This window comes from Lontra canadensis, unplaced genomic scaffold (genome assembly GCF_010015895.1).
Source record: "Lontra canadensis isolate GAN:19392208 unplaced genomic scaffold, GSC_riverotter_1.0 scaffold16, whole genome shotgun sequence".
Lineage (NCBI taxonomy): Eukaryota > Metazoa > Chordata > Mammalia > Carnivora > Mustelidae > Lontra > Lontra canadensis.
The window spans coordinates 5490494-5507169 of NW_022631010.1; the positions used below are offsets into that span (position 1 = coordinate 5490494).

General features: G+C 44.5%; 1 protein-coding gene across 1 annotated transcript; it reads right to left on the reverse strand.

Annotated features, from left to right (window-relative positions):
* Positions 1-7227: 7227 nt before the first annotated feature.
* Positions 7228-16186, reverse strand: LOC116868786 (signal-regulatory protein beta-1-like). The gene is made up of 5 exons (XM_032859425.1): positions 16160-16186; positions 14949-15269; positions 11508-11816; positions 7450-7776; positions 7228-7334 (listed from the first exon to the last, which is right to left on the reverse strand). The coding sequence occupies exons 1-5, from the start codon at positions 16182-16184 to the stop codon at positions 7228-7230; spliced, it is 1089 nt and encodes a 362-aa protein (XP_032715316.1). The 5' UTR covers positions 16185-16186.
* Between the last annotated feature and the right edge of the window lie 490 nt (positions 16187-16676).

Sequence of the window (16676 nt, forward strand, 5' to 3'; positions counted from 1 at the left end):
GTGTGATAAGCTTGATGGATAGAAGATCAATGTTCAAACTCAATTACCTTCTTTAACCCACTGAGCCACCCAGGTGCCCCTCAATTACATTCTTATATAGCAGTCCCAAACACATAATAATAATTTTTAAAGATTCCATACACTAGATAGTATTAAAGATAGCTCTAAGTAGGGATGCATAAGACAATCATGGGTCTAAAAAGCCCTGTAAACTGATGAACTGAAGGTCATCAAAGAAAACCTCAAACACCTCATGTCTGTGAGTGGCAAAACTCAGTATCAGAAAGATGTCAATATGCCCACATGGATATACAAAGTGAAAGCAATCAAATCATAATTGTAAGAGGGTTTTTATAGGGATAGAGGGAACATTCCAGAACTTCATCAAATCTATCTATGAAAGACCCACAGCAAATATCATCCTTAATGCAGAAAAGCTTGCAGCCTTCCCATTGAGATCAGGAACACGACAAGGATGCCCACTCTCACCACTCTTGTTCAACAGAGTATTAGAAGTCCTAGCAACAGCAATCAGACAACAAAGAGAAATAAAAGGTATCCAAATTGGCAATGAAGAAGTCAAGCTCTCTCTCTTCGCAGATGACATGATTCTTTATATGGAAAACCCAAAAGACTCCACCCCCAAACTACTAGAATTCATACAGCAATTCAGTAACGTGGCGGGATACAAAGTCAATGTACAGAAATCAGTTGCTTTCTTATACACTAACAATGAAAATACAGAAAGGGAAATTAGAGAATCGATTCCATTTACTATAGCACCAAGAACCATAAGGTACCTGGGAATAAACCTAACCTAACAGGTAAAGGAACTGTACTTGAGGAACTACAGAACACTCATGAAAGAAATTGAAGAAGACACAAAAAGATGGAAGACCATTCCATGCTCTTGGATCGGAAGAATAAACATTGTTAAGATGTCTATACTGCCTAGAGCAATCTATACTTTTAATGCCATTCCGATCAAAATTCCACCAGTATTTTTCAAAGAGCTAGAGCAAATAATCCTAAAATGTGTATGGAATCAGAAGAGACCCCGAATTGCTAAGGAAATGTTGAAAACAAAAATAAAACTGGGGGCACATCACGTTACCTGATTTCAAGCTTTACTACAAAGCTGTGATCACCAAGACAGCATGGTACTGGCATAAAAACAGACACACAGACCAGTGGAACAGAGTAGAGAGTCCAGATATGGACCCTCAACTCTATGGTCAGTTAATCTTCGACAAAACAGGAAAAAATATACAGTGGAAAAAAGTCAGTCTCTTCAATAAATGGTGCTGGGAAAACTGGACAGCTATATGCAGAAGAATGAAACTTGACCATTCTCTTACACCGTACACAAAGATAAATTCAAAGTGGATAAAAGATATCAACGTGAGACAGGAATCCATCAGAATCCTAGAGGAGAACATAGGCAGTAACCTCTTCGATATCAGCCACAGCAACTTCTTTCAAGATATATCTCCAAAGGCAAAGGAAACAAAAGCGAAAATGAGCTTTGAGGACTTCTTCAAGATCAAAAGCTTCTGTACACAAAGGAAACAGTCAACAAAACAAAGAGGCAACCCACAGAATGGGAGAAGATATTTGCAAATGACAGTACAGACAAAAGGTTGATATCCAGGATCTATAAAGAACTCCTGAAACTCAACACACACAAAACAGACAATCATATCAAAAAATGGGCAGAAGATATGAACAGACACTTCTCCAATGAAGACATACAAATGGCTATCAGACACATGAAAAAATGTTCATCATCACTAGCCATCAGGGAGATTCAAATCAAAACCACATTGAGATACCACCTTACACCAGTTAGAATGGCCAAAAGTAGCAAGACAGGAAACAACATGTGTTGGAGGGGATGTGGAGAAAAGGGAACCCTCTTACACTGTTGGTGGGAATGCAAGTTGGTGCAGCCACTTTGGAGAACAGTGTGGAGATTCCTCAAGAAATTAAAAATAGAGCTTCCCTATGACCCTGCCATTGCACTACTGGGTATTTAACCCAAAGATACAGATGTAGTGAAAAGAAGGGCCATCCGTACCCCAATGTTTATAGCAGCAATGGCCATGGTTGCCAAACTGTGGAAAGAACCAAGATGCCCTTCAATGGACGAATGGATAAGGAAGATGTGGTCCATACACACTATGGAGTATTATGCCTCCATCAGAAAGGATGAATACCCAACTTTTGTAGCACCATGGACGGGACTGGAAGAGATTATGCTGAGTGAAATAAGTCAAGCGGAGAAAGTCAATTATCATATGGTTTCACTTATTTGTGGAGCATAACAAATAGCATGGAGGACAAGGGGAGATGGAGAGGAGAAGGGAGTTGAGGGAAATTGGAAGGGGAGATGAACCATAAGAGACTATGGACTCTGAAAAACAATCTGAGGGTTTTGAAGGGGCAGGCGGTGGGAGGTTGGGGGATCCAGGTGGTGGGTATTGGAGAGGGCACGGATTGCATGGAGCACTGTGTGTGGTTGAAAAATAATGAATACTGTTACGCTGAAAAAATAAAAAACTAAAAAAAAAAATAGAATCCTATGAAATATAATAAAAAAATAAGAAAAAAAAAGATGGTTTTTAATGAAAGTTGACAAAGTGATTCTAAAATGCATCTGGGCTAAGGAGAGCCATAGTAGTTCTGAGCAACAATACGAGGTGGGAAATTTTGCCCAAAAGAGGGATTGAAACGTATTATAAAGCTGTTCTAACTGGGACAGAGCAGTCTTTTTTTTTTTTTTAATACATTTTGCATCAGCAAAACTCTCATTGATGCTCATAGATGTTCTTCGGTAGAGCTCTGATGAAATCTTTTTTATGCACATAGAAAATGTGATTGTCCATCTTCTTGCTGCTTTGTTGTTAGAGTTCTCTAAATATTCTCTCAGGCATTGCAAACTTCTTAGAAGGCCAGACAGTAAATGCCTTATGGCTGCCGGCCTTCAGATGCGGGCTGCAATCACTTCTCTCTGACACCTTAGCCTGAAAGAAGCCACCAATTATAAACGTGATTAGTACAAACAGGCAGTTGTCCCCAATCCAAGTCCTTCATTAGATTTCACGTGACAATTATTTTCTCCCAGTCAGTAACCTTCCTCTTCTTTTTATTAACAGAATTTTTTGAAGAACAAATGTTTTAAAGCTTCATGAAGTCAAATGGATCAATGTTTTCCTTTATAGACTGTTTTTTCCCCGTCTTATCTATGAAGTGTCTGCTAACCCAAGACCAAAAAGATTTAGTTTTGTTGTTTTCTTCCCCCAATGGTTTCTTCTAGAAGCTTTATCATTTCAGATTTTATATTTAGGTATGATCCATCTGATCATATTAATTTATTCTTAGTATTTTTGTGTGTTGTTCAGTAATATTGATATTAGGTAATATTATTTTAGGAAGGAGATTGTGCTGAGTGAAATAAGTCAAACAGAGAAGGTCAATTATCATATGGTTTCACTTATTGTGGAACATAAGGAATAGCATGGAGGACATTAAGAGAAGGAAGGGAAAAATGAAGGGGGCAGAGAATCAGAGGGAGAGAGGACTATGGACTCCAGGAAGCAAACTGAGGGTAATAGAAGGGAAGAGGGTGGTGGGATGAGTGAGCCCAGTGATGGGTATTAAGGACGGTACATATCACATGGAGCACTGGTGCAAACAATGAATCATGGAACACTATATCAGAAACTAATGATGTATTGTAAGGTGACTAATATAACACAATAAAAAAAGAAAATATTGAATTTTGTGTATAAAGAAATAGTTAAGAGTCTTCTTTTTTTAACATAGGAGTATCTAATTGTTTCATGGCCATTTGTTGAAAAGATAATCCTTTCCACATTGAATTGTTTTGGAACCTTTGTCAAAAATCACTTGGCCAAATACGTATTATGTATGGGTCTTTTTCTTTTTCCATGCAAAGGCGTATTTTATTTTTAGAATATTTTTAAAGTTTTTATTATTAAAGCTGTCTTACAGTGCTGTATTAGTTTTAAATGCACAACAGAGTAATTTGAAAGTTATATGCATTAGGCAATGTTCACCACAGTAAGTGTAATCACCCTCTGTCACCACACAACGTTATTCCATAACTGTTGACTGTATTCCCCTGTGCTGTACTCTCATCCCCATGACGTACAGGGTGAGGATGTTTTTTTAAATAATTTTTTTATTATATTATGTTAGTCACCACACAGTACATCATTAGTTTTTGATGTAGTGTTCCATGATTCATTGTTTGCATATAACACCTAGTGCTCCATGCAATCCGTGCTCTCTTTAATACCTATCACCGGGCTCACCTATCCCCCCACCCACCTCTCCTCAGTTTGATTCCCAGAGTCCATAGTCTCTCATTGTTCATCTCCCCCTCTGATTCTCCACCCTCTTCATTTCCCCCTCCCTTCTCTTAACGTCCTCCATGCTGTTCCTTATGTTCCACAGATAAGTGAAAGCATATGATAATTGTCTTTCTCTGTTTGATTTATTTCACTTAGCATAAGCTCCTCCAGTTCCATCCATGTTGATGCAAAAGTTGGGTATTCATCCTTTCCGATGGCTGAGTAATATTCCATTGTATATATGGACCACAACTTCTTTACCCATTCATCTGCTGAAAGGTATCTTGGCTCCTTCCACAGTTTGCCAAAATTCTCAACAAGATCCTAGCTAATAAGATCCAATAGTACATTAAAAGGATTATCCATCACCACCAGATGGGATTTATCCCTGGGAGGCAAGGGTGGTTGAACATTTGCATATCAATCAATGTGACAGAACACATAAGTAAGAGAAGAGACAAGAACCACATAGTCCTCTCAATCGATGCAGAAAAAGCATTTGACAAAATACAGCATCCTTTCCTGATTAAAACCTTCAGAATATAGGGATAGAGGAACATTCTTCAGTTTCATGAAAACCATCTATGAAAAGCCCACAGTGTATATGATTCTTAATGGGGAAAAGCTGAGTGCCTTTACCTTAAGATCAGGAACATGACAAGATGCCCACTCTCACTACTATTGTTCAACATAATACTGGAAGTCCTAGCAACAGCAATCACTCCATGGTCAAATAATGTTCCACAAAGCAAGAAAAAATATCCAATGGAAAAAAGACAGTCTCTTCAATAAATGGTGCTGGGAAAATTGCACAACCATACACAGAAGAATGAAACTCAGCCATTCTCTTACACCATAAATAAAGATAAACTCTAAATGGATGAAAGACCACAGTGTGAGACAGGAATCCATCAAAATCCTACAGGAGAACATAGGCAGTAACCTCTTCAACATCAGCCACAGCAACTTCTTTCAAGACACATCTCCAAAGGCAAGGGAAACAAGAGCAAAAATAAAATTTTAGGACTTCATCAAGATAAAAAGCTTCTGCACAGCAAAGGAAACAGTCAACAAAAAAGACAACCCACAGAATGGGAGAAGATATTGTAAATGACACTACAGATAAAGGGCTGGTATCCAAGTACTATAAGGAACTTCTCAAACTCAACCCCTGGAGAACAAATAATCAAGTCAAAAAATGGGCAGAAGACATAAACAGACACTTCTCCAAAGAAGACATACAAATGGCTAACAGACACATGAAAAAAGGTTCATCATCATTAGCCATCAGGGAGGTTCATATCAAAACCACATTGAGATACTGCCTTACATCAGTTAGAATGGCAAAAACTGACAAGACAAGAAACAACAAATGCTGGAGTGGTTGTGGAGAAAGGGGAACCCCTTTACACTGTTGGTGGGAATCCAAATTGAAACAACCATTTGGAAAACAGTATGGAGCTTTCTCAAAAAAGTTGAAAATAGAGCTACCCTATGACCCAACAATAGCACTACTGGGTATTTACCCCAAAGATACAGATAGAGTGAAAAGAAAGGCCATATGCACCCCAATGTTCTAGGCAGGGAAGTTTTGACGGAGATAGAGAAGTAGTTCAATGGCAATAAGACCTCCAGAAAGAATCGCACATTCATGAGTGGTCTGCTCTATGGCAAAGGCAGCTGTCTGAGCAGTAAGTTTTGGACAATTTATCCCAATGAGAGAAAAAAAAAAACACAAGCACAGAGCTCAGAAGAATAAAGCTAGATCAAAGGTACAAATGGAAAGAGCAAAACTTCATCAAAAAGTAAAAGCTTTTTTTTTGTATTACAAAAGCTTCCAAAGGATACTAAAACTGTTGCTGCATGGACCACAGCGGAGGAGCTGGAGGGACACTCCCATGTGAGCCCATGGACACACAGAGAGAAATGTTTGTTGCAAAGTTATATTATCCAAAGAGCAGATAGAGCTTTCATACCATTCTGAGAAGAATTTCTAAGTTGTAGCATATTCTTATAACAGAGAGCTACAAAGTCATGGAAAACTGACAAAATGGAGCTATGTACAGAAACATGAAAAATCCCACAAACTGTGTTGAGCATAAAAGTATGAAAGTTCCAGAATACTGTATACATATAACAGCATTTACATAAAATTTGAAATATGCAAAGTAACATTGCATAAGGACTTATAGTATGTTATAAAATTATAAAATCAAATTTGAGAATAATAAACACCAAATTCAAAACGGTGTTTTTAAAAGAAACAGAGGATCATAACGGCAAAATGTTAATAATTGCAAAATTTGAGCACGTACTATGTGGCAGGCCCTCTCAAGATGAGACTGATGGTGCAAATCAGAAAAATTACCCCTACTCACTGCAGCCCAGCCCCTCTGTCTGAGTTCTGAACTCTCCCACACCCACGATCATCTTTGCCACTCGTTAAAGTTTCCAGTCCTTTGTCACCTCCATTAGTAAAATTTAGCATTACTTTTCTTATTTATTCCAAAAATAGCTCCTATGAAATTTGATATATGAAATAGTATATGGGGGCACTCTCTGGAGTTTGGAGCTGAAAGCTTTGACCTTCATCCCACCTTCACACCTTGGACCCCCACCCAGGATTCCAAGGGACTTTAATGAAAAACCTTCAAACTCCAGGCCACTGCAGGATGTATGAGAGCTGGAAGCTTCTGAGATCTCGCTCAGACATTTAGAGAAAACAGCAGTGTTCTCAACCTTTTCTTGAGGCTGTGTGAAATAATGGGCTCACCTTGGACCACTGTGGCCAGCCCACGACCATGACATGACCTCACTCTCTATGTACTAACGTCTACTTCCAACTCACCTGTTACAAGTTCTGCTGCATGCAGATGTACGTGACTATGAAACTCATCACCAGCAGCACCTTGAAGCCCAGAAGGAAAGCCACAAAGATAAGGACAGGCATCTGTGGACCTAAGTACCAATGGGCAGAAGGAGACAACAAATGGTGCTCTGTGAGTTTAAAGACCTCACTCCACTTACTAGACAAAGGTGACCCAGTAGCTTTGAGCAGTAGAGGTGAGCTTACCTAAGCTTTCCATGGGCTTGTATGTGCCATGGGCTGCTCTGGACAGTATGAGGTTGGCCTGGATGGGAGGTTGTGCCTCATGCTGCACCTTACAGGTGAGGACCCACTCAGACTCCTGCCCCGACACATTCACTAAATGCGAGCTTTCCAAGGTGTAGGTCCCATTGCTATTCTGCTTGGATGTAAGTTGCTCGGCTCCCTTGAATGTATGACAGTTCTCTGTCCAGGTGAGATGCACGCTCTGCGGATAGAATCTCTGCACGTGGCCGGTAATAGCCACCAAGTCCAAGGAGAAAGAAGCCTGGGAAGCTGTCACTGTAGGGGGAACTGACACAGTCCAGAGAAAGCAGACAATTACTATAGGGCTCACTGTGGGAGCCCAGGAGCTCATTGAAGATGGGTCACTTGCCCAGGGCCTTCCCCAGAGGAGGACTCAGGACCTGGTAACAGGTGCATGCCTGAGTAAATGCAGGACCGAGAGTGCATTGAGTGAATGCATGTTTGATGCATGGATCCATGCACAGGAATGCATGGATGAAAGAATGATGGGATTGAGGAAAGTCATCCAAATCATCTCTCTGTTTTTTTTTTCACTTTCACCACAAAAGATGCAAAGATAAACATTAAATTCTATTTAAGAACCTACAAGTCAGCTGCCTCATTCTATGGCTTGATAATAATAAGACTTGAAGATGCACAGATTCTATATGGTTATGAGTCCAAGCCACTGAGATTTTACACAGGAAGGAAGGAGAAGTTCAGGAACTTGCCCAGGGTCACAAGGGGCAAAGCTGGGATTACAAGAGATATAGCATATTTTACCATCATTTTCTCAACTTTAAGACTGTATGTGTTTGTGATCCTGGCTTCTGAAATTATGATCTAAAAACTTCTGTAATTCTTCTCAACTGATTTCCAGCTGTGCAGTAGAGTGTATTCATAATGAGGAAAATATGGAAAGTGTTAGATACTATAAAATGTTTTGTATTTCCATAGAATTCATATGAACACACAGCATGGTACTGTCTAACCCTAAACCAAGGGCAGGAAGGTCCAGATTGAGGTCTTGCACTAACATCACAGTCAAATTCAAGAGCGTGTTGAGTCACTTTCCCTCTGTTTCCAAAATTCTTAAATTATGCAATTGTCCAATGTCTAATCAATGTGTCGCTGGCCTAGTTAAGACATTTCCTGCATTGGTCTTGGGGAGAGAAACTCCTTCCATTGAGCCATAGAAGGAACAAAGGGCATCTGATCAACCCACCCAGCCTGATAAAATTCTGTCAGTGCTGCTTAATGGGTGGGTAGACATGGCAGGCCAACACCCCAGAAGGTCTTTATCTGTACTCACCATTTCCCCTTCAGGGAAGGGATTACTCCCAAGCAAAGGGTAGGGGGACTCTGAGGAGGGAATATTCCGGCCTCGGAACTGGGGTGATGTCCAGGAAGGATAAGCCAGGATAAGGTACCCCTAGGCCAGGGTTATGGGCCATGAAAGATGCTCAAAGGAGGGAGAGGTTCAGATGTCCCTTCTAGCTGCCAGGGAGTTCTCCTGGCTGTGTGGTGTCCAGGCAGTGCTGGGAGGACAGAGACCCAGGCACAGCAAGTGATCACTGCTCCCACACACGGAATGGCAGCACATATGATGCCTCCTTGAATCCTCACAAAACCAAATGAGCTAAACACAGAAGGCTACTTGGTATCAGAAAACAACAGGGGTGCCTGGGTGGCTCAGTGGGTTAAGGCCTCTGCACTCGTCTCAGGTCATGATCCCAGGGTCCTGGGATTGAGCCCCGCATCAGGCTCTCTGCTCAGTGGGGAGCCTGCTTCCTCCTCTCTCTCTGCCTGCCTCTCTGCCTACTTGTGATCTCTGTCTGTTAAATAAATAAAATCTTAAAAAAAAAAAAAGAAAACAACAAAAAGCCATTTAGAAGAAACGCATACAAAACAGGCCCCAATTTCATAGACACTGTCAAGGAAGAATGGGTTGCAGTTTCATCCTGAAAAACATTTCAGTGATAAAACTAATTTTTTAATTTATATTTTAATTAAATGTAATAAATAACCACAACTATGCACCAACCCTTAGAAGGAATGAGTGTTGGGAGTATAAGAAGGTAGATATAATTTTTCCCAAAACCTTACACGACAGTACCAACAAATCCATATGGTACCTACAGATTCCACATTCGCGGCACCATCATTAAAAGGCAATGGAAAAATTATTTGAAAGCTTTTGAATATTCTATCAATTTTCACCAGGACCTCTTTAAATCCAAGTGTCCTCTTTTGAGGACACTTGTCCTCCAATGATGTCCACGGAATCATGAGCATCATGAATCTTTTTCTTCCTTTTCTACCTTGAAGCACTCAAAGACTTCGCCTGTGATCCCAGCAGTTCCCCTGTATCACCGGCATCAACTTCTTGCAACACAACTTTGGCAAGATCTCTGATTTCACTTTGCAATGGATGCAGATTCTTCCTCACAGTGTGGTGTCTGGCTGGCCCCACTTCAATCAAAGCAATGCTGTTCAAGAGCAGTGGGTTTCTGAGCTCCACTCCCCCTCCCCCGCACTTCCGGATCTCAGAGCAGCTGAGCTGGGACGTGCCTCTCCCTCCTGCAACTCCCGCAACACTTCCCAGATCTGCTGCCTTGGGATTTCTCCATAACCACCAAATGCCACCCAGACGGTGCGGGCACATTCCCAGCTCCCTTCCCCACTCAGGGGTAGTCTACCTAGTTCTGAGGATGAGCATTCTGAGGAGAAGTCTACCTAGTTCCTGAGGGGGTCCCAGCGGTGCCGAGCCTCAGTTGTCCACCAGGGCACCCGTTCAATAACTCACCCTTTCTTGGGTGTCCTGCTTTCCCTGTCCAACATTCCCCATTCCTTATCCCAACCTCCGTGCCTCTGTGGATCATTTCCCAAACACATGCACCCAGTCCTTGTTTGAGGTTCTGCTTTCAGGGGAACCCAGACAGAGACACCCACAGGGGCATTTCCGTGATGGGAAACCCAGCAGAGATGCAGGGATATTAAGCAGGGAGGGGTTTGATTGGGGTTAATTTTATAAGTAATTAATTCATTTGTGAATATTTGTATTTTCTATGATTTTTGCTTTTCTATATGCTTGTCCCAACTCCGGGAAATTATATAATAAATGCCCCTGAATGATCATTTTCCTGCTTTATACTCAAAGACACTGAAGCAGGTGATCCCACGATGGTAAAAAGCAGTTAGAAGACTGAATTCATGCAAAAGGTCTCTCACTCACCAGCTTTACAACCTGGGGCAGACTACCTCTTCGAATCTGAGTTTCCTTGTGTAAATCACCAGTGGGACAAACAGTATAGGTCAGTGGCACACATTAAATAAATCAGCTCACACGCATGTGCTTTACTAACTGTGTGCTAAGCTCATTTGAGGTGTTAATACCAGTATTTTTATTCATGTGACATGATGCCTTTATTGCCATGATAATAGAAAAAAATATTGAGGAAACTATTTTATAGACTTTAAGGTCCTATAAATATTTAAGGAATTAATTTTCCTGCTGTACAACCTTGGACCACTCACTTGCCTTCTCTGGGCTTTAGAGTTGTGATAAACAATGGGATGATTGCTATAATTCCTTCTAGGCATGATACATATGACCTCACTGAATTTACAGACCTATCAAGCATTCATCCAGGCTAGGAAAACCAAGCACAACAAAAATATCAGATAAAAAAAGAAAAGACTTTGACATGCTCTTCATATAAAACAATAATAAAAACACAAAATTCCCAGAAGATACTGTTCCCCATTTTACAGGTGAGGAAACTGAGTCCAGAGAGGTGATGTGGATAGGACAAACAAGAATGAGTAGCTACAGAGCAACTGCTACCCGATTGGTTAGCATGAGCAAGGCCTGCGTTATGTACTTGGCAATTCTTAGTTTGCTGAATTCTTGCCACAACCAAGTGAGAGCTGTACCATTTTCAGAGGAGGCAACTGAGGCAGAGACATGCACGGCCCAGCTCTGGGCTGACCCACCTGAACAGGGAAAATGTCCTTACCAAGGAGGTACTGGTCCAGGCTGATGTTTTTCTGGAACACCAGCATGGACTTGTGATTGACGTGGCACTGGACCACGGAGAGCACGTCGTCAGCCAGCAGCGGGACAAGTACTCTGCTGGTCACGTTGTATGTGTCTCCGCTGGCGTGGACATGGGTCCGCTGCTTGGGGAGCTCTCGGTTCTTCTTCAACCAGGTCACAGTCACGTGACGTGAGGGGAAGCCGGAGGACATGTAGGTCAGCTGGATGCTTGTGCCCGGCTCTGATCGCTGGAGGGGGCCTTGCAAGGAGGAAGTGTGGATGCTCCGGCCTGCAGGGAGAGAGCCCTCCCGTGAGAGGCAGGGAGGTGTCCAGATGCCGGCGGCTCCCTGAGCAGCCCCATGGCTTCCTCCCCCATAAGGTGTAAAGGTTACTTCTGATGGGAGTTGGATTCTGAAGCCAACATCAGCAGCCAGGCAATGACAGCATAGTCACTGCTGACTCCCAGCAAACACCCACATCGCCAGACTCTGCTGCCCAGCTCTGACTCACCAGGTTATCACTGCAACCCTAGGAGGTGGGGACGCTTACTATCTCCATTTCACAGATGAAGACCCCGAGGCCCAGACCGGGCTAGGTAGTCAGTCAGTGGCAGAGCCACGGTTCTTAGTCAGACAGTCTGGCCCCAGGGTCTGTGTCTGCAGTCTTGGCTCAGGTCCGTCCTCCATACCCAAAAAGGGAACATCCCCCCCACACTCAAAGCCCAGGTCATATAAAAAAGCAGGTGGCCCAGAGACTAGGTTAGGAGCACGGGCTTTGGGGTCACCCTCAACTGGTGTTTGCATTCCCAGCCCCTTCCCTGGCTGAGCCCGAGCAACCTAGCTCTCGATGACCCAGCTTCCCCATCTGCAAACTGCGGATGATTCTTAATTCTGAGTTAATAAATGAAGTAAAGGAACTAGAGTAGAATATAGAGATCCCATAATGATCCCTCCATAAATGATCTACCATCATCCTATACTCACAATAACCATCTGAGAAATTGTTGTTAATCGTATTTCTGATGTTAGAGAAAGAAACAGCTCAGAGAGGGTTAGTAATGTTCCCACGGGCCTCACAGCAAACAGAACCCACGTTCTAAACCAAGGGTTATGACTTCAGGTCAAGGGCTCTTTCTGTTACATCACGGCTGCCTCTACTTTTCTACAGTTGGTCCCATAATGATCAGTGAACTTTAGTTCATTTCTTCCTTCAGCCCAGCTTTGGACTGTGTACCCTGGGGACTGCAAACAGTCATGGCCCAGTGCCCTTTGTGTGCCCCCTTGTTCGGTTCCCAAGCAGGGGTCAAGGAAAGGAATGTGCCATGAGGCAGGTGCCACAGCTGTTAGGACAGAGATGCAGAACCGATCCCAGGACAGGAAGCGCCTTGCCTGAGGGCACAGACGGCTGGTGGCAGCCCTGTGATGGGACACCCACCAACTTACCTCCAGAGTCTGGCCACCTACAAACACAAGATCCAGAGTCTGCTTCAGAGGAGTGAGGATCCCATCTCGGAGGAGATGGGAAAGCAGACAGAGCCCAGCAGCAGGAGGCCCCAGGGGCCCAAGTGCCACAGCTGGGCCATTCAGGAAGAAGACAATCCCAGAAATAGAGGGTGTAAGACTGAGATTCGAGAGGAGACGTGAGATCACCCTGAGGTCTGTATTCTCCAGAAGGAACGGGGACAAATATACAAAAGAGCACATTGAATTTCTAGACAGACTTCCAGCCTTCTGACCCCAGCTCAGACCTCTGAGACGTCTGGGCCCTGGGCCCTCGGCTGCATGTCAGCCGAGCCATGCGAGCACACCTGGGACACCATAAGTGCCCTGCAGGTGTCAGCCCAAGGCCAAAGGAGGCCGGAGGTGAGGGTGCTGAAGAAGCGGTCTGCGGGCTACACTGGGGAGGTCTAGCTAGGAAGGTCCGCTCACCCAATACAGAAGAGGCCCCGAACACCCAAAAAGGAAGGAAGATGAGACAACAAGGAAAGAGCTCGCAGTGAGTCAGCGAAGAAGAGAGTAAGAAAGAATAAAGACACCGTTTCGGAAGAGAAGAGACTAGTTTGAAGTTTTCCACCCCGATCCGTGTAACCCACTGGGTGAACGGTTCTCTTATTTCTGCTGGACAACAAACAAAAAGGAACCCGAGAAACTGAATGGCCAGTGGGATCATTCCCCCACGAATTCCTAGAGCAGGCAGATCAAGGTCCGATCTGTGGGGGGGGGGGGGGGGGGAGATGGGATGCAGGGTGGAAGCCCCTGCCAGGGAGACGTCCTGTTTCGCCAGCCGCGCCTCCATCCATCCTTGGCTGGGAGCAGCGTGGGCGCGGACACCCACACGCAGACGCAGTGGCTCACACCTGCTGGAGGGAGCGGTCCTTCCCCACTTCCTGTGGGCCCGGAGAGCTGTCAGTCCGCGCTGGGCTCACCCAGGTCTGGCCAATCACAATACTCTCTTCTCTTCCCACCCAACATCCCTCCCCCCGCCCCGCCCGCCAGTCACTCGGTCTCCCAAGGGGGTCCAGGCTGGACCCAGAAAAGCCGCGAGCGCTCCTGGGTCTGAACCGCTAGCATGCAGCTCCCCCTAGTGGACAAAGTCATGTGTGGCCGAAAAGGGGGAGAGATGGGAAAAGGAGAGGAAGATTAGGATGGGGAGGAGGGAGGGTAGAAGGAGGAATACGAGGAGGGGATTGGAGGAGAGAAAAAGAACAGAGAAAGAGAGGCAGAGAATACTGAATAGTAGAGAGGAGGATCTTGCTCCACACCCACTCTGTTTCCCACCTAAGGGAGTCAAGAATTTTGGCATCTCTTTAAAACTTACTCCCAGAGGGGTGCCTGGGTGGCTCAGTTCGTGAAGTGTCTGCCTTTAGCCCAGGGCAGGATCCCAAGGTCCTGGGATCGAGTCCCGCATTGGGCTCCCTGTCAGTGGGGAGTCCGCTTCTCCCTCTTTCTCTGCCTCTTCCCTGGCTTGTGTGTCCTCTTGATCTTGCTCACTGTCTCTCTCAAATAAATAAAAATCTTTAAAAATAAAATGAAATTGACTCCCAGAAGCTTCCAGCGGAACCAGTCTTGATTAAAAGCCTTCCTGGAAGAGACTTTGGTACCCAGCCGCTCATAATCTCTGCCATTTCCTGCAGTCAGGTGTTAAGGTGGAGAACTTTCTATTTGAGGAGCACATGGAATTGGGAAAGGGAAATCCTGCTCCTTCTTCTTGGTGAGGGTGTGGGGGAGCGAGGGAATTTAGGGGTGAATGGCTCAGTTTTATCACCAGCCCGGGGCATCCTCCCTTCCTTCACCTTCATCCAGTGCTGCCCTGAGTCTCTGACCTACTACTGCCTACACCCGACAGGCTAATGGTTGGTGTCTTTATGCCTGACCCTCCAAGCAATGCCGCCCAGAGGGCCCCAGCAAGAGACCACACCCACCTTTCCCTGACCTTGACCCCTGGGCCGGCAGGGTGATGTTGGCCTGGACTGGGGGCTGCTCATCCTGGACCACCCAGCAGGCAAACTCGCTCCCCTCCAGCATGGCCTCTGCCTGCCAGGTGTGCTCCAAAGAATAGGTCCCATCTGGGTTTCTTGTGACCTGCGGGGACTCCACCATCTGCACCTTGTGTCTGTTCTCCATCCAGGTGAGACGCAGGTGGGAGGGGTAGAAGTGGCTCACGTGGCAGGTGAGATTCACTCTCTGATGCACGTGGATGTGTATCCCCGAGGTCTTGGTGGTGATCTTCAAGGCGGGGACAACTAGAACAACGAGAAGCATCTGTTGAAGTTACTCCTGCCTGCCCAGCCTGTTCCTACTCCCAGGGTCCTGCCACGAGACCTCTCACATTCTCGTTGGTTATGTTTTTTTGTTTGTTTGTTTGTTTTTGTTTTTTAGAAATAATGTTTTCTGTGTCCTTAATGTAAGGCAAATAAAGTGAAATGTTAATGTTCATTAAATATGGGTGGGGTAACTAGGGGTCTGGTATATTAGTCTTTGCATGTTTGAAATATTTCATCTCATGAAATATAATGTTAAGAACGACTAAAATAGGGTGCTCACAAGGACAGGGATTTCATTTTATTGCTGTATCCACAGCCCCTAGAACAGTGCCTGGCACAGAGTAGCTATTCATTACTGGCTGAATGAATAAGACATTTTTCTAATTTAAAAATAATAACAATATTAATAGAGCAAAGATGTTTGGAAAATGGAAGACTGCAGCCGGGTCATAAGATAATAGAAGATTGTAAGGATGATAAGTGGAAGGTTGGGGCCAAACATTTGTAAACAACTTACTGGGGGCCAGGTACTGTTCTGGGTGCTTAAAACATTTAATACTCACCTGAAACCTACAAGGCGGTTTTATTTCTATTTGCATTCTAAGAGGGGGTCTGAGGCACAGAGAGGTTAAGTAACTCACCCAAGGTCACCCATGTAGAGTGGTGTGGCCAGGATTCAGCCCCCATGTTCAGCCTGTAAAACCTCTGCCTTTCCTGGCCACACTGTGTGGTCAGCTATGGCAATGAGGAATTCTGGGCTCCCTGTTGTGAACTGGGGCTCTGGGCAGAAGACTCTAGAAGGCAGTATTGTTGGGAAAATGACATCCCCCCAACACACACACACAGACACACATCTACTGCCCACCCACCTTGGAGCACTTGGGACAGGTTCATGGTCTTCCACAGGGGCTCTTCAAGCTCTCTGTGGGTGACCTCGCAGGTGATCTTGGCAGGCCAGTGTCACCCACACCTTGCTGGTGACGGAATAGTTGCCTTTGTCGTTAGTCACTAGGTGCTGAGCTGAGGCTGGGTGCTCATCTCTGCCCTTCATCCAGGTGACATTAAAGTCCCAGGAGCTGAAGGGGCCAGCAGTACAGATGAAAGGCACCGGATTTCCAGGGGTTGTCCTCTGAGATGGGCCCATCAGAGAGATGAAGGGCTTTCCAGCTGTGAAAGAGAGATTGTGACCACACAGGACAGGACACGTCCCACACTCAACAGCCTGTAAGGGCTGCCCGTGGCATATCAGGTCTTGTGGGCTGACTATGCGCTGTGTCTGGTTCCAGTCTTGGGAATGTAAAACAGATGATAAGTAAACAAGCAAATTTATCATTAAAACTGGGGCTCAACTTCAGGGACACCAGAAGTGCAGAGATAAAGAAAAAA